Source organism: Amblyomma maculatum, chromosome 1, assembly GCF_055883805.1.
Source record: "Amblyomma maculatum isolate TAMU_Amacu chromosome 1, ASM5588380v1, whole genome shotgun sequence".
Classification (NCBI taxonomy): domain Eukaryota; kingdom Metazoa; phylum Arthropoda; class Arachnida; order Ixodida; family Ixodidae; genus Amblyomma; species Amblyomma maculatum.
In genome coordinates, this window is record NC_139344.1 from 314,993,227 (window position 1) to 315,014,350 (window position 21,124).

Here is a 21,124-nt window from a genome sequence, read left to right on the forward strand (position 1 = left end):
GGTCCGGCGAGGCAGCCAGGGTCACGAAATGCGCGTGGTCGCGTTGCAGATCTGAGATAAAGCAGGCACAATACAAGTTTACTATGATCTTCAGAACTCTTAGCCAAACACACGCAGTCAAAAACAAATTCTACTCACTATTGTGATGTTCACAACGTGCGTAGAACCTCTTGCCTAGCGACTTGTTTCCGTATCTCCCCGCGGCGCCTTGGTGGCGATCAGTGTTCCGCCCGATGGCTTCCGCTACTGCGTGATGCAAACGATCTTACATTCCCTACGTACGTTGGAAGCACAGTGTAATCGTGTTGGAAGCCTCCGGTAGCAAAAAAATGCGGTGCGCTTGCCGCCGCGGTGACGACGCACTCGCCCGCAAGCCGCCGTTCATCGATGTTCGTCGGCAATTGTCGCACAGTCACTACACTTCCTGATTGTTCCCGAGTTGAACAGAGTCGGAACAATTCGTCCGGTAAATCAAACGCGTCTTCGTGCTTCATTCTTCGCCGTGGATTGCCGATACAATGCCTCACAGCGGCGCATCGCAATGTACGCGGGCGCCATTTTCACTCTCAAACGTTTGAGACTGCTTCTGTCGCTCTCATTTAGCGGCCATATTTAGGTGCTCAACGTCATCGTTTATTTTGTGTTCATGACGTCTCATGACGTCTACTGGTGACGCAGAAAAGCAATATGGCCGCCGGTCAGAACTGACCAAGAGGACATAGGCCTTTGAGAGCGATCTGTTTGAGAGCGGTGCGTAATACGGCCCCTGTATTCTTTATTTGCTAATACTCGATGTCGCGAGACGCACCTTTATCAGTTTCGTTATAGCGCAAGATGCACCGAGATCTGCGAGATCTGTCTCGAAGATTCCGGCCACTCGTGTGTCTTTCTACAAGGTTCCAGCTTGTGCTTGTAGCAGTTGCGACGTTATCTGGATTGTTCTGAGCAGCCTTTAAGTTGAGCGTTGACGAGTGCGACGGGCATTCTTTGTTCGACGATCGATGAGCACGTTTGTTGCTATCGCCGCCGCCGAGTTGCTTAGTGCTTTTGCGGGCGCAAGGCAGCCCAATAAAGAGTTAATTTCAGTACCATCAAGCCTGTGTCTTCTTTTGGTGTCTACGGCCTTATCATCACTACGTGACAATATACTCTGGAGATGCAAGGAGGACCCCCCACCTTCAGAATTAGGAGAAATCCTGCATCCATATGACTGGGAGACCCTGCTGCGCAGCTCGGACCTGGGCATACAAGACCGGATCCTCAAGCGCGCCTATGAGGTCGCCAACAGGCTTGACCTGCTGGCCATCTAGTAGGGCAGTGTAACTATCCAGCTAAATAAAGGTTTCTTCTCTCTCTCCCTTTCTCGCTGAAAGCTCTCTTTTGTTTTCAGGTTCAAGACAAAGAGCTACGACAAAGGGAGGGGGGGGGGGGGGAGTCAGTGTCGTTGCCTGCAGCACCGATGCGGCATTCATAATTTTTCTCGAGTCAGCCAATATAAATCATCCCTGTGTTATTGCCGTCTGGCATAAAAAGTGTGGTACAATGGGGTCTTGTTTATGCAGTTTGATTAAATTAGTTCTGCATGTAGTCTAAACCTGCTGTTGGTTTCGCATAGCAGTAGAACTAGGAGGGCAATCGCACACAATCTGTCCATACTTTCGTTCTTACCACAAACATTGCTTTAACAAGCTACTATAGCCCTATACAGCTCATCGAATGTACGTCGCTGTGAACATACCAAATAATACTGTCAATAGACACTTTAGGGTGATTACGTACTTGCCCGCAGAATGAAAAATAATATAAAACATTCCTTTGGCACATTTCGCAACTGTAACACTTGAACAATATGAGAAAAGTCCCAGAAAGTGCTCTTTTTCTCGAGGCGCCTGTTCGAACACGTGAACATATTGGGCTCGACTAGCGCGCGGCATCGGCTTACGGTTTGTGGCTTGACAGGGCGTCGGGATTACGTCTTCGGTTGCTCGCTTCGTGTGCATCGGGCTATATTTACGTCGCGAACTGCCCACCCTCGCCACCGCTGACCTCGCACTATACCAAGAGAAGGGACTCTAATGCCGCGTCTGCAGCAAAAGAGAAACAAAGAGCGTGGTTCACATACCTCCATCCCCCAATACCGTCACCCGACTCTCATTTTCGTCTTTTTTTTTTCTCCTTTATTATCGTTCTGAGTTGGAGACTACACTTGTTCACGGGCCTGTACAGAGCCGGCTCTTTCCTCACCACCTCAGAAGAGCTTGAACCTGCGCTCCGGTGCGCAATTAAGCTGTCAACTGGAAATGAAAGGATGATAACATTCTTCACGTAACCAAGCGACCGACAAGATTAGCTGAGCGGAATACGCTGACGCTCTTTCTGTTTCATCATGGTTCTATGCTTTAACGTAGAGTTACGGCGTCGTCAACGGTCTCTGCAAACGATGTACGCGGCCTGGTAATAGGAAGACTGGAGAAATAATGAGAGGGAACCCTGGAGATGTGTCGGAAATGTGCCCTCAGGGCGTCAACGTTTAGGTAGGTAGATATGGGATGCTCCAGTTTACACCCGCATCTAGACCGTCCTCTTTACTATGAAGCCTGCATCCAGCACACGTGCTTCTTTCAATACCCGGCATCAGGAAGAAGGTCGAGCTATCGCCGACAGAACTAAAACAAGTGGCACTTGAATACTTCCGTGAGCACCATGCAAATCGTATGCACGTCTACACCAATGGTTCAGTGAATGCCGTGAGTTCTTCAGGCTCCATGGTCATACCCGCAAGGACTACAAAAATAAAAGTTAGGACAATTCACCGGACTTTTTCAACAACCGCAGAGCTAACTGCTCTTCGTGTCGCAATTAGGCATATCATTCAGCAGAGCCCCCAGCGGTGGTCTATTTTCACATATTCAAAAGCAGCCCTGCAAGCCTTAAAAGCGGCTCTTCGCCATGAAGCCCATGATCAACTAGTCGCGGAAATACGACAACTTCATCACTATGCCATAAAGGGAGGACATGACATCATCTACCAATGGCTTCCAGGACACAGCGGCATAGCGGGCAATCTCCGGGCGGGCGAGGTCGCACGAACAGCCCACCAAGACAGCGATTGTGTGTTGATCCCCTTTTACAGGGCAGACGCAGCGGGCGGTTTTCGCGCACTTGCGCGAGAACACACGCTCTCCTTGTGGAATTCTGGCCTGTTTGCGAACTGCCGCTTAAAATCCCTGCACCCTCACCTCAAGCTCCGGCTTCCAGCTGACCTACTCCGACGTGAAGAAACTTTGCTGTGCCACCTGTGGTTTGGTGTAGCATTCACAAACTCTTATTCTTTTGTGATAGGTATGACAAATAGTCCCGAATGTACAAAATGCTGGTGCAACGAGACTATAGGCCACGTTCTTGGTGAGTGCCCCATATACAGTGAGGAAATACAGTGTCTATGCCGTGCGCTGGAGCGTCTAGATGGACGCCCACTGACTGAAATTAAGGTTCTGGGTCCCTGGCCACGGCGATCGTGTGCGGTGAAGACCACCCAGGCACTGCTCCGCTTCATGAAAAGCACAGGCCTGATCGAAAGGTTTTGATTTTGCTGTTATGTTACGTGATATGATGTGACATGTGTGTGATGTGACTGTACTGACTTCACCCATCCCTCTCTTAACCACAACTTTTATATCCACTCACCCCTTTCCACCAGTGCACAGTAGCAAACCGGTTTCTTTTACCCGTTAACCTCCCTGCCTTTCCTCCTCATCTTCCTTCTCCTACGTCGTCGTCTTTTCGCAGAAAGCTTCTCATGGGGTGTTGGGCATCCCGTAAAAGGCAGCTGCCGTCTAGCCGGGCTAAGCCGGCGCCTTGGAATCACTCCTGTCAGCTTAATGGGCTCGTTTGCTGTTTTCTTACTTGCATTTTTCTCTATTTCGAACCTTGAATTTCTGTGTTTCAATCCCTCATTACTTTGATTTTTTTTTTCGAGAAGCGACTACATGCCTTGTCCAGTTGCAGACAAGGTGGTTAGAGCACATCAGTGCACCGTTCCTTGGCTCGCATTCATACCATCTTCGAACGCACAGTGAGCAGTTAAAAAGTCGCTGTTTCTATTTTCTAGAGGGATGGATCGGCCTAGCTGCTGCCAATCGTATTGTATGTTTAGTCCCCCCAAATTTTGTCGGAATCCCCGCTGTGCATGGAACAATTGCCATTAATATAAAACAGTGCCTCTAGAACTTACAGCTGACATCAAAAACAGTTTTTTTCCGCATTACAAAAAACAAAGCGTGCGTACAAGGCTCGGAGCTATCCTATTCGATTTCATAATTGAATCGCATGACAATTACGAGGAATTTGGGTGCAACGCGTTACGGCCCACTGCAGGTACCGCTGCCAGAGATAATACACTCGGCCATGTTTAAAACATCTTCCCAACGCTTATGTCTACTGTAGCCTGGTTTAGCAGGATGCGCGTAACTTGGCAAGGTGTAGTATGGCGTAGCTTTATTTTTCGATTAGTATAATTCGTTTGGGCGAGAAAAAGGAATTGAATCTTTTATTGTAGCTGGCGCAGCTTTCCCTACACTAGTGTAGCTGGTGTAGGTTTAAAAAATGTCTCTAACGATGGGCGTTGGATTGAATGACGTCATGTGACTGACATAGCAAGGCAGTTGTTGTTGGGGCTGTGGCTGTAGGAAGAATGAAAAGAAAATGCACGGGCCTGCTACTAGCTCTGTAGCTGAGTCACCTCTACTGCCTCGTGCGGAGAGAAGAGGAATAGAGAAGAAAGAAAAAGAAGAGGGAGAGAAAGACGTCGTCCACCACCAAGCGGTGGCGGGTGCAATGACGGCCTACAACAAATAAAATCCCGGTGGCAGGCTAGCCCCCGCCAAAAGCGGTGATGACCTACCCGTCCCAGCCCCTAGGGCCAGGAGCAACCCCCTTTTCCACCTCCCCTTTCTGGCAAGGCAGTCGACAGGAGCTGCCACCTTGTGCAGCTCCTTTGAGACGGGAGGGTGAAGGTAGGGTGGAACACAGCCCGGTCCTTGGATCCCGATTCAAGAAGGCTACTCATAGGTCACGCGCTGGCAAGCTCTGATGACATGGTTAAAGAAGGGCGTGATACTTATGTCGGCTTGTTTTTCACCGAATGTGGTAGCTTACGTAGGACTGTATACGCTAATGAGCACATTTGAGACATTAGAGACACAGATGAAGGCATTGGTTGGTGCAAGTCAAGGCGAGTAGCAAACTATGTCTAGGTTTCTGTCAAGAATAGACACTTTGAGGGGCTTGCTTGTAAGCGCTGTAATCTAGCTCTCGGAAGCACTCCTGGAACACCTAAGCACAAGAATGGTGAGGATTACATTGCGAACGCTCTAGACAAGCAACAAGCGCCGTTACATACTTTAAAAACAGACCCCCCTGTGGTCTGTCGTTTTGGCAAAAACTGTGCTCTAATGAATATCCCCCATGGAAGCCGCTGACGTGTGCGATTAGAGCGCCTTAAAACAGTTCTACGGTAAACACGGTAGATATCAACTGCTACCGTATACGAAAGATGTGCCTAGGCAAGCCTGGCAACGGTAGCGCGTTAACGTTTTAACGCACGGATTTCCCGCTACGCTGACCCTCTCTATTAGCGCTGTCGAGCCATTCCGTTAAGGCGGAGCTTAAAACTCTTTTAGTTTATTTTTTTTTAACTTACGCGTTAACCTGCGTTTCACAGAAAAGGCTGCCACTTTGATGCTAGCATTGGTTTCGCGAGGACGAAAGCAGTCGCTTTGAAATAAGGCTTGTTGAAAAAAGAAAAGAATATATATTTATTTCAAGTGGCCTATTACATCAGGCCAAATACGTTTCTGTTACGAGAAATGCTGGACAAAAAACTTGCAGAAATCGTAAAATCTCAACTGCCATCACCTGTAAGATCTGCTGCCAGGTGTCAACACTTTCCTTTTTATTTTTGTATAAATGGGCATATTCCGGGAAGGCTGCAAACAATCCATTCAGTTCGCGCGCTCTTTCGCTTCCTGCCGTAAGTGATTTCTACTTTTTTGGCCTTTCACTGGCCGCACATAAGCGCACTTTATCCGCGTAGCTTATTATGAGCGATCATCCGCTATCATTATTCTGCGTTGTTTTTTACTCTCCTGGCAGTAACCGTGCGGAGTCAATGATAGCGAAGGATCATTCTCCAATGACTGGCAGTCCCTGGGAGGTTTCGTTTCTTCCTGAAGAGTTGCCTGCCGTGGATTGAGGTCGCTCCGCTTGGACTCCAAGAAAAAAAAAAGAAAACGCTCATCGACTTCGCCTCCGCACGAACAGAAAGTGAGAAAGAGAGTTTCTGAATCGTTAAGTATCAAACTTTGCCTAAAACATCGTCAAAAGGCCCACTAGGTTTATTTCCTTGCCCACCAGTCCATTCAAATGGAAATGTCCTATGCAGAGAAGATTTATAGAAACCAAGTGCTTTTAGGATAGAAAACCAGGAGCTGATATATGTGGATGAGAACAGCGACATTTTAAACTGAAACATTGAGCTCAGCAGCCCAAAGCCATAACCGCTGAGTCACAGCGACGGGAGATAAAGGTTTTTGCTATCGTTTTTGGAGTATCCTGTATCATCCATACACGCATATATAGTATACATATAAGTATACTATACATTCTTGCTCATTTCTTTGTACTTAACTCTGAAAGCACGACGTTTTTAGCCCGGACTTACCGGACTAAAGTTTTGCACGCTACATTCTAGCATGAAGAATGGCTGTTAACCCAAAAGCAGACATAATTAAACCTAAACCGCGGAAGGTTGTGGTTGAAATAATCTCAGGATATCTCACATTCACAATATCATTTAATCTACAGGTGTTTTTCCTAACAATATGAAACTGGTCAACGCTACTGTTCCACAAAACATATATATGGACATATGGTATGTTGAGGCAGAAAAGGAAAGATTTATCCAATTCTCTCACTCACTCAGATATAAAAAAAAAGGAAAAGGGAGGAGATAAAGAAAAAGGGAAAGTCAAAATAAATAATCCTCTCACCCCTACGCATCTTGTCATCTCACCAGAGACTAAAAGCAGCAGGCTCCCGCTCCTCTCTCCCTATTCCATCCCCTCAATATAAAGTATATAAACACCACAAAATAACCTCCTAGCTGTCCCTAAAAAGGCCAGTTCACGGGAAATTAAGACAGGGACGTTTGGGCAGAAGCAAAGAAGAACCGACCCCCAGGCCCAACGAAACTACAGCACCAAAATCTGGGCAATGCCAAATAGTGCTACTTGATCAGGTGCCTAACCCTGAAGAACCAGCCCAATGCCCTATGAGGCTTCAACTTCCACACCACCAGAGCGGGTTACCCTTGATGGGCCCCGCAAGTGGCACAGAGGTTTCCTACTCTTTCCTCACGTCTGTGCTGCGCACTCACTTAGCGCATGGCATCAGCGCGAGTGGCAGGACCTAAACTAGTTAGGTTACACCTGCTGCGCAGTACTGCTATCCGCCGGCCCCCCAACTACAACTAGGCTCGGCAAGGGCAATGACCAATCATCGTACCATGTACACTGGTTACCCCACTACAGGATAGCAGACGGGTGAGCTCGCTCAATCAACGACCGGTAAGCCGAGGGTGGACAGTCGCTCAATGAAGCGGCTCCCGGGCGGAGGCAGTAACCACGCCCGGGACCTACCAGAACTTCAATTCCGAACATCAAGGATGGGGGTCCCACCAATCAACCAAACATAGCCCAAAAGAATAAGCACTTTCTAAGGTGAGAGGATAAGGGACAGAAGACAAACTAAGTAACACACTCTCTCAAATAATTTCTAAGGAGATCTAGAAATCCGAATTAATATCCTCCCACTAATTTACTATATACTCATCGTATAACCTAACTACATAGTATAAATTATACTCATAGTCAACGTTATTTACCTCCCTCACTCCTTTCACGTCTCCTTCACATCTATCCTTCCATAACCTTTCAAAAATAAAAGAGAAAAAAAAGGAAAGAGGAAACAGGGGGGGAATGGGGGAGGGGCGGCCTTAGGATGGGGGAGGCCGGGGGGAAGGGGGAGAAGGATGGGGAACGAGGGAAAGAGAGGGAAAGGAAGGGGGGAAGGGGAGGGAAGAAAAAAAAAACACCAATTCTCACTAATTCATTTAACACCAAACAAACCTCGCCTCCAGGACGTCTCCTTCCAACAACCAGCCCTTCTCATTATACCCAAGGATCATTGCGTATAATCAGCCACTATACACATGGAACAAAACCTTAGGGGACACCTGGGGAGGGGATCTATCCAGGTGACATTTGTTAGGCAGAACTCAAACGCGGGGGGGGGGGGGGGGGGAATCTAATCCTCACTAAATCATTTCAGAACCCATTTGAGCGGCAATAGGTGACATCCAAGGAGGACCCATCCCCAACTCAAGCGCCACCAAACTACAAGCAAGACATCTCCAAAACAAGTCTGTCACCAGAAACCTCAAGCAAGCCCTATTCATCCAACTAAATCAATATGTTATCATCAAGAATCATGTAAATATCTAAATCACAGTGTTAACTGCAATAATCATGTAAATAGTAATCCAAGAAATCAACCAATCAAATAAATCCGCTATTTGCTGGCCCGTTCCCGTGGCGGCGGTTGGGCTGGACAGTAGAAAATTTTTTTTTCTCTTTTTTTTTTCCCCATTTCTTCAATGCAAAATTATTTATTGGATTAATCCCTATTCATTTTATTCTAATTGGATTAAGCCCGTTATACTAAGTGGCACGGGCCGAGGCTCTTTATTTTTCTTTCCTTTTCTGCCTCAACACAAAACAATGGAGCCATGAATCAACAAACAAATTATAGGCCTATATTGCCGGGAAGGTTAATATGTCTTTTTTGCTGTTGTTTTAAACAGCCGCCGGCCTTGTCGCTTTGATTGTGGCGCACGGACCGACGTTGTGCACTTTGTTTGCTCATGTTGGGTATCGCTAAACGCACCTCGCTTTCTTTGTAGCGCAAAGATGCGCCGAGATTAATCTGGATTGATCGCTGGCAAGCACAGCTGTTTCCGTATCATTCCAGACGCTTCCAGTATCCTTTGACAGGGCTATTTAGATGTTTCTGCGCAGACATTAATTTGAGCACTGACGATTGCAATGGGCGTTCGCAGATCGACGACCGCCGAGCACGCTTTCGCTGTTATCGCTGCCGCCAATACACTTAGTTAATTTGCGTGCGCAGGCAGCCCAATAAAGTGTTTATTCCTGTGAAATCCCCTTAAGAGCCGAGGCAACAGCCCTGTTCGTGTCGGCCCGGGAGACCAGCCCACAGACCATCGAGCCAGACGCCGACTTCAATGGCTCCAACCTGAACACGGGCTACTACAGGACCCCACTCCAACCCGGAAGGAGGGTCCTGCAGGGATGATGGCTCAGTCCACTGTGCCGGTTCCAGTTGTGATTCAGCAGCCCCGACAGCCCCTCCTCCCACATTCAGCGGCTCCCCGGGAAAAGATCAAGAGGACTGTCGCTCGATCAGTACGGGCGAGTTGCAGCGCTTAGCTGTTGGACGATGCAGTACGGACTGCTCCATCTAGTGCACCGAAAACGTTCTGCAGAACGTTTTCGGTGCACTAGATGGAGCAGTCCGTACTTGGTACCATAACCGTGAGTCTGCTTTCATGACATGGGAAGACGTCTAGAAGGAGTTGTTGAGCGTGTTGACAAGCCTTGTAAGAAAGAAGAGAGTGAAAATGCTCCTCCAGACCAAGATCCAGCTCCCAAGTGAGTCCATCCTAAATTGTATAGAAGAAAGGAAGAGCCTTTTTCGCCACGTGGACCCCAACATGACAGAAAATAAGAAAGTTAATTTTAACGCGGGGTGTAAGGAGGATCTTTTTGCTTGTCTAGTGAGAAAACCCACCCAGAAGGTATTAGAATTCGGGAGAGAAGCGTCCTCCATCGAATGGCCCCTCGATGCCGAGACTCGACAGCACAACCACCCGTCAAAACTCAGCGTAGCTCCCCTAGAAAGTGGCGACCAAAGGGCCTGTATACGGCAACTTATTCGCGAAGTCATCCGCGAAGATCTTCGCCGGCTGCTACCATTATTGCAATAGCCCCAGGTTGCGCTGCTGAAGAACCACCCGCCGTGAGCTACGCTACCGCACTACGTAGCTCGCCTCCACGACGTGAGACATAATGCCCTCCTCGCCTCTATCTTGTTCCTGAACAATGAACCTTGGCCCCACCCGCCAATCCTACGAACGATCCCCAAGAACCAGGAAATGCGACTCCTTGACTTGGAACAACCGCCTGCAGTGTTTCCACTGTGGTGAAGCCGGTCACAACCTTCGTGATTGCCTGTACAGACGGACTGGCCTGCTGGTAGATCCAGGTCACAAACAAGGGACTTCTAAGTTGCTATCCACGATCGCAAGGTTACCGCCTTAGTAGACACAGGAGCCGACTACTCACTCATAAGTGGACTATTCGCCAACCAGCTCGATGAAGTAACGACCGTTTGATATGGTGCCCTGATTCGCACCCCTGATGATAACCTAGCTCACGGTGACCTAGCTCATTACTCCATCGGCGCGATGCACTGCAAGAGTAAGCGTAAATGGACGTACTTGCCTTACGTCGTTATCCTACAGCAGTGTTCGCGCAAAGTGAGTTTAGACATGGACTTTCTGCATGAACACCATGCAGGCAATCATCGACCTTCGCTCTCGACGGGCAAAGCTATACCTGCAAATTCCACGCACCGCTTTGCTTTAAATTTCATCTACGAATAATTGAGCCTCGATCAGGCGTCGTAGCCTCCGTGGGTAGCAGAGATACCGGAACCACCGAATACGTCGTTGAGGAAAAAGCCCAGTTGGTACTGAATCGAGGATCGCAAGAGGCATCGCCCATTTCCGAAATGCAGGTTCTAGTAAAGAAACTTCACTGGAGAATACCTGCGTCTCAACGAGGGCATGGTTATCGCTTTTCTCGATGAGCTAGCAGACACCCGAGATGTCTTCGTCCTCCACGATTACCAGCCCGCCGACTTTGCACCCCTCCAAGAAAATTAGGTTCGACATCTAGCACTACCTCGGAGCAAACGAGTCCGGATTCGCATTGTTCTTAAAAGCGAGTGCTTTTCATCAGGGTCGAAGGTGCGACAAACTACGTTGGCAAAACACTGCATTATCACGGACGAACACGCCCCACTTCTTTGTCAAAGCCCTTTTCGTGCATCGCCGCGAGAACACAGAGCCATTCACGAGCAAGTCAGTCAAATACTTTTTGACGATGTCATCTAACCATCGAGGAGCCCCTGTGCCGCACCCGTCGATCTGGTGAAGAAGACGAAACACTTCGTTTGAATGCTGATTACCACTGCTTGAATAGCATAACGAAGAAGGATGTCAACCCGCTCTCTCGCATCGACGACACACTGGATCTAAGGATCGCATTAACCGGAAACCCTTGCGCACATGTTGTACGATAATATTCGTGACCCTTAAGTGGTGTTGCGGATGTTTCTACAAATGCAGTGCGCTTATCGATATTTCGGCTTACATTTGACCTAAATTAATAAGGTTGCTGAATATAGCGTGCGCTATGTAAAAAAAAAAAAAAAAAGAAGAAAAGAACAAGGCTCCTGCAGTCTGGACTTATCACAGATGAAATGTTCTGGCAAAGGACGGCACTATAAATGTGTTAACGCGTCTCTGGGTTGTGAGGTATAGTGTGGGAACGTTCACATTGTGCTAGTTAGGATTTTCAGGAGTAACAGGGATCTTTGTTCTTGCATTTCAGCGTATTGCTGTTCAGAGAGTACGTGCACGTGAACAAGGAAGCGTCAAGCATACTCCCTGCTCTAGCGCTCACAGCAGTTCTTGTTTAGATGGGGGAGGAAGGCCATCCGCACAAATCCCCGTTCGACTGCACAATACTGCCCTACATCTTTCTGCTTGCAAGCTGAAACAAAGAGAACTGCACTGCGCAGATTGAGCATAAATAAACCGATCTGAAAAAAAAAAAAGAAAGCGAGGGCTTCGAGTCAGGGCTCCGAAAAACGATAGGCGGATAAAAAAGGGGATAGTGGGTGCGCACTTGCGGGCGAGCGACGAGCGCTGTAACCACACATGTGCCGAGGTTGCATACTATGTTCTCTTAATTCTGCGCCGCAGCATAGAAGAACCAGATGCGGTATCGGTGAAAGACGAACAGAACTTACGGAGCATTGAAACTCGGTGCTATCCGCTAGCAATATAGGTGACGCACGTACGCTGAATCACATTCGCAATATCGCAATCAATTCGAAAAAGCAGCCGCACAGCGGCGCTCAGGTAGCTGCTAACTACAACTATGCTTTTGTGAAGAAACGTGTGCCATTCAAGGAGAATTTCTCTAGGAGCAATAAACTAATGAACCGCCCTCGTGCTCTTAAAGTGGTCCATACATTCAGCCTCACTTTACCGTCAGCTGGCCCTATTAATGTGGTTCGGAAGAGTAACTGCCTACATTTAGCGGCAGTTTCGAAATTCAAGAAGAGGTCTTCGTTTCCTATAATTTGGATTTTTTTCTGTTTCGGGTTGTTAGCGTTAACTTATAGAGGTGATTTCGGAATGGCTTTATATCAAAAAGAAGAAAAAGCTTTCTTTTTGATTGATAGGTAAACTGTAGGTCTCTCCGGACTTCCTTTTTACATATTCTAAAACATTTCATGGAGACGGCCGCTGCACAAGCTTGGTCTATGAAAGTGAGCCGGTTCTCGGGGATCCGCCTTCTCGTGACCGTCTCCCACTTCTCCCAATTGTGGCTCATTATATGCGGGTAGTGCCGCGTTTTTTGGCCGGCCAACGTGATGTGGGACCGCTAGTGCTGCCCCATACGCGCAGTGTGGTCATCTATATTTACATGTTGTGAGATGAATGCTGTTTTATACGTATCAGTATGATGAGGTGCCCCGAAGCTGGCGCTAGCGTGTCTCCTGCTCTTTGCTGTGCAAAAGGTCGCGTATAGACGGCGTTCTCTCCCACTGCTCCTAATGTTGTCCAGTATAACGCCGTACAGAATAAAAGCGTCACCGCTAAACCAGACACAAAAGTAGCACAAGAGAGACACACATTGCGTCCAGGTGTTCGTTTCTTAAAAGCAGTCGCTTCGGTACCGCTGCTATGCACGCTTAGCGAGACATAATTATCGACATAATTAAACCATATAGCGCTTTCGTACATCAACTGGTCAGTTGTCAGAAGGTACCGACATACTATCCACAAGAAACAGCCAAACACACTGTTAGTGTGGCGCTAACGAGAGTGCTGGAGTTTGCGCTCCTCTGCCAGTGTGTTGTTGCTCTCCAAGTATAGTGTTCTAACATCGTGCGATTGATTATTCACTTGCTTAGAATCTCACTGGGCATAGCCACGGAGCAACAGGTCTGCATAGCAGTTCAGCTTTCCGCGGCGCTGCAGCAGCAGACGCTACGAACGCTTAGCGAGGGCTCCAACAACTGCTCATTCCTCACGCACTTGCTAGTCAGCCACAAAGGTGTGACAACTCTCGGCGTCAGCCCAACGCTTCTGCGGTGGAACCGCGAATCACTGTTGCCGACTGTATCACAGCCGCCCCAACGCAGCACGGTTCTAGTGGCTCGGAGGGAGCGTTGTGGGGGCGACCACGTGCACAGCGCAGCAGCCGCCGGCGAAGCGAGCGCGCTTGCGCAGCCGACGACTCTTGCACAGCGCTCCTTCCGCGCAGTCAGTTGCGCGCGCGGCCAGCGGGGAGTGCGGAGCGGTCTCGAGTTGGCGGCACGATCGACTCTCGACCACCGGACCACCACCACTGCTGCTGCTGGAAGGAGGTGCACTGTCCGTGACCGCGCAAAGAACGCCCCTCCGCTGCGCCCGTCTGCCAGGTGTCTGTCTACACCAATTTCTGAACGATTCAGGTTGCGCGGACTCGTGTTTGTGCATTGAGAAATTTCTCAAGATTCTGCGGCGACCAGTGCGTGGCTGTTTGTGTGCTGTGCGGCAGACACGGCTGGAACTTCGGACTTTGTATCCCACTTCGTCGTGCGAGTGTGCATGTTTTGTGTGGTGAAACTTTCTGCCAGTTGTGATCTTCGAACCCGAGGTTGGATCAGCGTTCTTCAACAATTTGCTCGCTTTTTGCCGAGGGTGTTTCCAGGCTACAAGTATTCTGCTCTTTCCGCATTCGAAAGTTCACACCAGTCCATAACTTCGCGGGACAAAAGCAAGTGGTGACTGAACTTCCCGAAAACGCGTGAGTGCGAGAACGTAAGCGACTTAATTATTTTGCATCGTTGCTATTCGAGCCATCTACGTGCACAGGGAGCGAAGCACTGAGGCTTGAAGCAATGGGAGTGACAAAACTACGGCGCATTGCCTTTCAAGCGGGGTACGCCTAGAGCTCCGAGTTGATAACAGGAGTTTTGTAGACAGCGTCAGGCTTGCCAATGCTAGAACACATTGGAGCCCGGTAAGACAACAGCGCGTCCTTTTTATTCTTTACACATAGGAGGCCAGAAGCGGAAATCGTTTTCTTCCTTCGCAATCAGTGTATGCAACGTTGATAACAGGTTTTCTCACAAGCTTCTTGGCTTCTTGATTTACTCTCAACATTCATTCGTGAAAAAGAAAACGAAATATTTTGTCTTTTATCTTGTTTAACTGCTACGATTTTCTACAATGCCCAGAATCCAGTATGGCACATCGCAGTTCACCTCATTTGTGCTGCTGTGATTACTGCAATTAACTAATGTGCTTTATCAGTGAGCGGGAAATTTGAAGCTCTCTGAAAAGCAGTTGACGTCGAATACAACGAGTGAGAGAAACTTAAGTTAACGCGTTTATTGCCATTGCGTTCTTGTGCTCTTTTAGGACGCAACAGCTAGTGCAGAATTTGCTAGCTAGCTTACCTAAACCAATCGAAAGTGATTAATTTCATGCGCTATTACCTCGAATGAGATTATTTTCTGTCCCTGGCGTGAGAAAGGATGCTTGCTTATGTCGAAATTGGCCGCACGTGACACGCCTTTACAGGTAACATATCACCCCATATGTATTCAGTGAGGGGCGTTTCATCTATTAGCAGTGAGAGGTAATACGATAAGATTATTCCGAGATTCTCGTAAGGCTTCATTGCTCACTTGAGAAAAGTGTGTTACTCATTTAATTGTGGGACGGCTTTTCACCATTATATGTTAGTGCAATCACTAGTATCGCGTTATAATTTGTCAGCGGTCAAAGTTCTGACAATACATGTGATGATCTGCATCGGATAGATTATTTAATAATATTCGGCGCCATAATTTTCCTGCTAGACTTACTATGAAGTTACAGTCCTGTTCTGCAAGGCAGAATTAGGTATAGAGGCATTGCAGCCAATATAAACGTGTTTGAACAGGAATAGGATTTCCGAGCAGCAAACGCCAGTGGCCAGGTATACAAGAGTCTTATTTTACTACTCGGTAAATGCGAAATCTGTACAAAAAACCAAAACCATTCTAATGAATAGAGCCGCATTTGTCAACTCCAAACTAAAACATCAGGATATATTCTCACCGCATGACCATTTGTTGTTGGTCTGAACCGAAGAGAAATCTTTTAAGAGCCCGAGAGGAAACACGAGGGTCATTTCTCAGTCAGTGTGATTGATTGAACACTCGCTACAGCCGCTGAGCGGATATGCCTCGATGCTGACAACACACAGTCGGAAAGAAGAGCTTTTCTCTTAACGCCATGCAAGTGACTTTCTTGCTGAGCTGAAAGGTCATATCCGTTCAGGGAGCGCAAATATGTAAGACATGTCATTACTCTAATGGGAACAAAGGCAGCTGGAAGCATGGCTTCCGCATCGACCGCTTCAAAAGTCGTCGCTTCGCTGCCGAACTCTGGGAGAGTAGCGTCTCCAACGCGCTTGGAGCTTTGTGACGAAATTGAAGAGGACGCCGAACACGGCAAAGGAGGTCCCGGGGGCCCGCAGCATCGCCCTCAGCAGGGACGGTCGGAGGGGCCGTCGTCGGAGCCTCGGCTGACGAGCGCCGAGCAGCGCATAGCGGCCACCATCCGGCAGCACTACTACCCGGAGGGCGGCTGGGGCTGGGTGGTGTGCGCCTGCGTCTGCCTCGTCAACGCGCTCAGCTGGGGGCTGCAACTCAACTACGGAGTCCTGCACGCCGCCGCCGTGAAGCAGTTCGGAGAGGAGCACGACGCCCGTGAGTGCTTGCTGCGCCTTCCCTTGCCATCATTTGCGCATTCTGGGCGTGCTTCAGTGGCCTTTTGTATCGGTTTTGTCAACTTGGAAATTGATTTAATTGTTGTGGATATTTTTGTTTCTCGGTATGTGCAATGTACTGGATGCCAGCAGTTTTTTCTTCTTACTGGAGAGGCAGTGCAAAAGAACAGTAAAAGTAAGAAATACGATAATAAAAATACCAAGGCAGTTGAACAGGACAAAAAAGTGTAATAGGAAAAAAACACGGAGGCAGGATTGAATTGGCAGAAGGAATGGTTTCCAAAAGCCGTAATAAAGCTTAAGTTTTGGACGATGGCTTCCACGCAAGAGGGTTTCAGTCGAAAACTGTCTGAGGAAACTGGCTGCATTTAAATAAATTTAGCTCCTTGCTGGCCAGGGCCCTTCGTCTCAGATGGTAGAATAGGCTTTTGGTTCGTTGCCTGCTGCAATCTGGGATTGCCGAATATTTGCATACTGCATCAATCATGATGAGTACCCGGGGAAAGACGTCGTGGAAAAATAATTGTCAATCGATGAAATATTCTCGACATAACCTGTCAGAGACACACTTTAGCTTTGAGTCGTCACTTAAAGAAAAAAACAACAACAAAATATCTCCGTTGTTTTCGTATTCCTTAGACCAACGGCCGCGGCTGTCACTGCCGCCGAATCTCGGTTTACGATATAGACAACTGCGCACAAGTTTCCGAGAGGAGGCCGCCGACATAACACTGCGGAGATATGTTCCTCGGACGGGCCTGATCGCTGAGAGAAGAAATTACTGGTTCTTCTCTCGGTTAATGAGCCACAAATAAACGCGTGTGATGTCTGTACCGATCATTATCGCATGTTATTGCAGCGTTTCCGATCTATTCGCAATGTCGAGGATTGGTAACGCTAACTGTCTGTGCTTTCTGCTTCGCTTAAAACAAACAGAAATCAGGCACTGATGGGAGGTTGAAATTGTCGGGCCAGGACTATGTTCATAGCTGCGATCCGTGTAAGTGAAGCTTGCAAAAGCTAGAGAGATGGGCATAATTGCACCATGAACTGAATATCTACAAGAGGTCGGCAGTCAGTTAACAAATATTAAATAATTGTCTCTGTCTTGGAAGACACGCCTTTCGACCCTGTTGTGCGGTTGCTGCGGGAGCCCCGTAACGACCCCGACATGTGCAATTAATGGGTTAACGCGCCAAATGCGAGTATAAACCACTCGTTGTCGGATCGCGAGGTAATGATTACCGAAACCAGCACGCATATGTATACCTCCGCAATATCTGCAAACGACGGCTGCGGATTATTTAGTTGGCCACTTTTCAGCTTGTAAGTGGCTTCACGTGTATGTGTCTATAAATTTGCTTCACCTCGACTGACAATACGCGGCTTGAGGAAAATGGCTTTTTAGCCACGCGCGGCAAATAAGCACATACTTCTTTTTGTGTCAAAGGGAACACTTGTTCAGAGGAGTACTTTGATTATATTTATATCGATAGTTGCGAGGTTGCTTTAGCGTGAAATTATGTTGTGGCACTGACACAGGTTAACAGTGATGTGACGTGTATGAGAGTTAAGAAACAGTCGAACTTATATATCAAAAGAATTCTCGCGGGCGTTCATTTGTCAGTGCATATAAGAATAGTCAGAGTGTACTTTTGTAAGAGTCTCTTAACCTTTACTGCATTCCGTGAAAAATATTTTGCGTGTCCCGCTACGCATCGTTATAAGGAGTTCTTACCAAGATCCTGAAACCGTTTCAGGACGTTCTAGCTATGGCTCATTACGCAGTATTCGCCACAGTGTCTGGTGCCTTTCTCACGGCAAAAAAATCAGGGAGGCCATGTTATAAGACACTTTCAGAAAGGCCTCAAAAACACGTGCGTCGTGATAAAATGCAGTCTTATGCGAGTTCTCAACCTTGTAATCTCTGCAAAGAATTTTTTGCAAAAGCTCACTGGTCGTTAGGAAAGAGGGGCACATATGCGCAAAAGGAAACGATCGCCTCGGAAGTTAGCTGCCTCGCAGACACGGTTTCATGGGATCGATTGAACGGCACATGAAATCAATGTTGCCGCGGCGAGGTTCCTTCCACCTGGAAAGTTGGTACTACCGGCTCCGTCTGAATGCACCATTTACGAATAGCCATCGCTTGGGGCAAGCCACGAGTACTCGCCGTGAGCGTCGTGGTTTATAGACGAAACATTTTGGCACACTGCGATAGGAACATCTAGCTTGTGATGCGCGCTGTGCGGCGTTAAATTTGAATCACTTGCACAATTTCTATGTCAATATCGATACTTTTGCGGACTTTGGAGCAGTTTGGAATAGTTTCATAACACGAAACTTCTACATTTATATTTAATAACAATGTTTTTGTTTTTCTTTTATATATTCTAACTCGAATATTTGTAGACTACTATTTAAGCCAATGGTCAAGCTGTCGCCAAAACAGAAGGAAAAGATCCAAAGTGTGTGAAGCGCTGTCCGCACTTGCAGATGTGAAAACATGCCCCACATGTGTGGCAATTAAAGGAGGCAGTCATTGGAGGACGACTTGGCATCTGTAGACCTAAATTGCCCCCTTGCGTGTCCTGTGAAAATTTCTTTTATCGCGTAGCACATATTAGCTCATTCAAGTGTGCTTGACTGAAGCCTTCAAACATGACGAAAGCATAAACATTTAGAGTGCATGAAGCCGCCTCAGTGAACCTTAGAATATTTACGTGCCTTTTTCTTTGCGGGTTCATTGAATCCTGAGCTAGACGGATACTAAAAGCGAACTGAGTGCTGTAGATAACGACAATGAAAGCAATGAAAGGCCTTCGACCTGTCTTCGAACAACGTCTTTCGTGATGCATTGTGCGTTTCAATTAATCTCTACTTCCCGATCAAATGGCTGTAGAACATTGTTTCACAGAACACACACATTCAACCGTGACAAGAGTGACGTGGTTAGGAATGCGTTTGCTTGCGCTTTGCTCCTTATGCTCATCGTTGCTCAGCGAACCATTCACTTTCACCGCCAAGTGTATACAGACACAACAGCGCGTCGTTGTTTTCGTGATGGGCTCCTCACAGTGGGCGGCTTCCTTTGATCTCGCATCGATCCGCACCGGGTTCCGACTGGCTCGCGGCACTTGGGGCCCGCACTGGGCCTCCACGTGAGTGATGGTCTCTTTCCATTCGGTCTCATCGGCCATTAGCTGAGGACCATTCCTTAAAGATTCGCCTTTTCGTCATCCCTCTCGCCCTCGACAGCACCGCGACGTCCAGGGTTGTTTCCCGTCGGCTCCATTACCAACCCTCGTCGAATCCTCTCTTTCTTTGCCCTTTTCTTTCAGCAATATCTGCTGCTCTCGTGTTTTCCCTCGTCGTCTACCCTGCGCGCTGCGTCCCTTTTCCTTCTACCTGTCTTTGTTCACCAACTACCGTCGACTGCACATTAGTCATGGAGGCCAGCTGAGAAGCAAATGCGGGCTTGCGAGCCGGGATACAATGAGGCTGGGTGGGGCCTATATAGCTGCGCTGCCCTGCTGGGTCCATTCGGGGGACGCCTTCATCCGTCGTCAATGTATACACTAGCGCGGCGTTCAGCCGCACGCGAAAAAAAAAAAATGTTATTTCGAACTAGCTTTATTTCATATGGGGTGCGACTCAAGGCCTCCGTTGCTTCATTAATTAACAACCTCCCTTTGGCGCTCCCGCGTATACGCTTATAGCGTCATAGTTTCTTAGAGAATACGTTAGCCCGGTTACATCAATGACAGCCGTAGTGTTGTGACATCTGTCTACTGTAGGTGTGTATTTAATGACTCCGTGAAATGCAGTCGGAAAACTCGACGCCTGCTTTGCTAACCTTCAACCGGCGCCACAGTGTTTTAGTGTCTCATTTTATTTAGATATCCCAGGATAATTTAACACCTCATGAGCCGTCCAAATTTAAAGGCCGGTCTTATTTTGAGTGTTATATTTAATCGATGAATACCCATAAACGAAACTAGAGAGAGGAAAAAAAAAAGCGCATAATTACGCATGTTGGCTTAGCTTTTCATTTAATTAATTGCTCAAACTGCAATGCATACGTTGTTTTGTACTAAAGCAAGTAGCTCGGGAGACACGACACGTGGTCTCGCATCACGGCTCCTTTTTCTCGCGTTGTACCTGCAATAAAAGCTGTGTTGCTTCACGTAGTGGCCTGCTTTGATTTTCTCCCAGTCCTCACCCCCCCCCCCCCCCTCCCACCCCCGCCAATATTTCTTTTTCTGCGTACAGGTAAATTTAGAAAAGATAACATTGAGTGCATTATGCAAACTACTCGCCCAAGATTTTCTGCACAGAAGGCTCACGCTTCAAAAACAAAAGAGTAAGCAAAACACCGCCTGCAGGGCACTTAGCATAAGTAAACACAAAAGGTCGAATCATTACAGGAAACAAAAGGGAGCAGTCGCTAAGAGTTAAACTGCACAGAAACGAAGATACAGTGGGTAAAAAATATTCACTAAATGAGGTGGTCGTAGACAGAAAAAGAAATGACGCATCAGAATACAATGTGGCTGATCTATACATTAATGGAGAGAAATATCAGAATATCTTCATCATAAGTAGACCACAAAGACCATTGTTTAAATATGCGCGAATGGAAATAACTGTTATATCACAAACCGTGTGTTATCGTATGTTGGCGATAGGTGACTGATACAAAAGAAAGACTTCGGTATGTTTGGGCTGTCCCTGACGTCATTCTATGCTGGAAGCTCGACGAAAAACTCTGAGCGCTATGAAACGAACTGAGTTCACTTTCCATTTCTTTTCCTATTCACTGTATTTAGTAACAGACGCGAGGACCTTCTTTTTCTTTTCAGCAG

The 21,124-nt window shown here is 47.5% G+C and overlaps 1 protein-coding gene across 2 annotated transcripts in view; it reads left to right on the forward strand.

Annotated features, from left to right (window-relative positions):
- The first annotated feature begins 13,635 nt into the window (after window positions 1–13,635).
- Window positions 13,636–21,124, forward strand: part of LOC146207166 (monocarboxylate transporter 11-like) — a 70,248-nt gene continuing 62,759 nt past the window's right edge. For both annotated transcript variants that reach the window (XM_084605441.1, XM_084605445.1), the window contains exon 1: window positions 13,636–16,239. In XM_084605441.1, coding sequence (XP_084461567.1) covers window positions 15,843–16,239 — 397 coding nt within the window. In that variant the 5' untranslated portion in view covers window positions 13,636–15,842. The remainder of the gene's footprint in view (window positions 16,240–21,124) is intronic.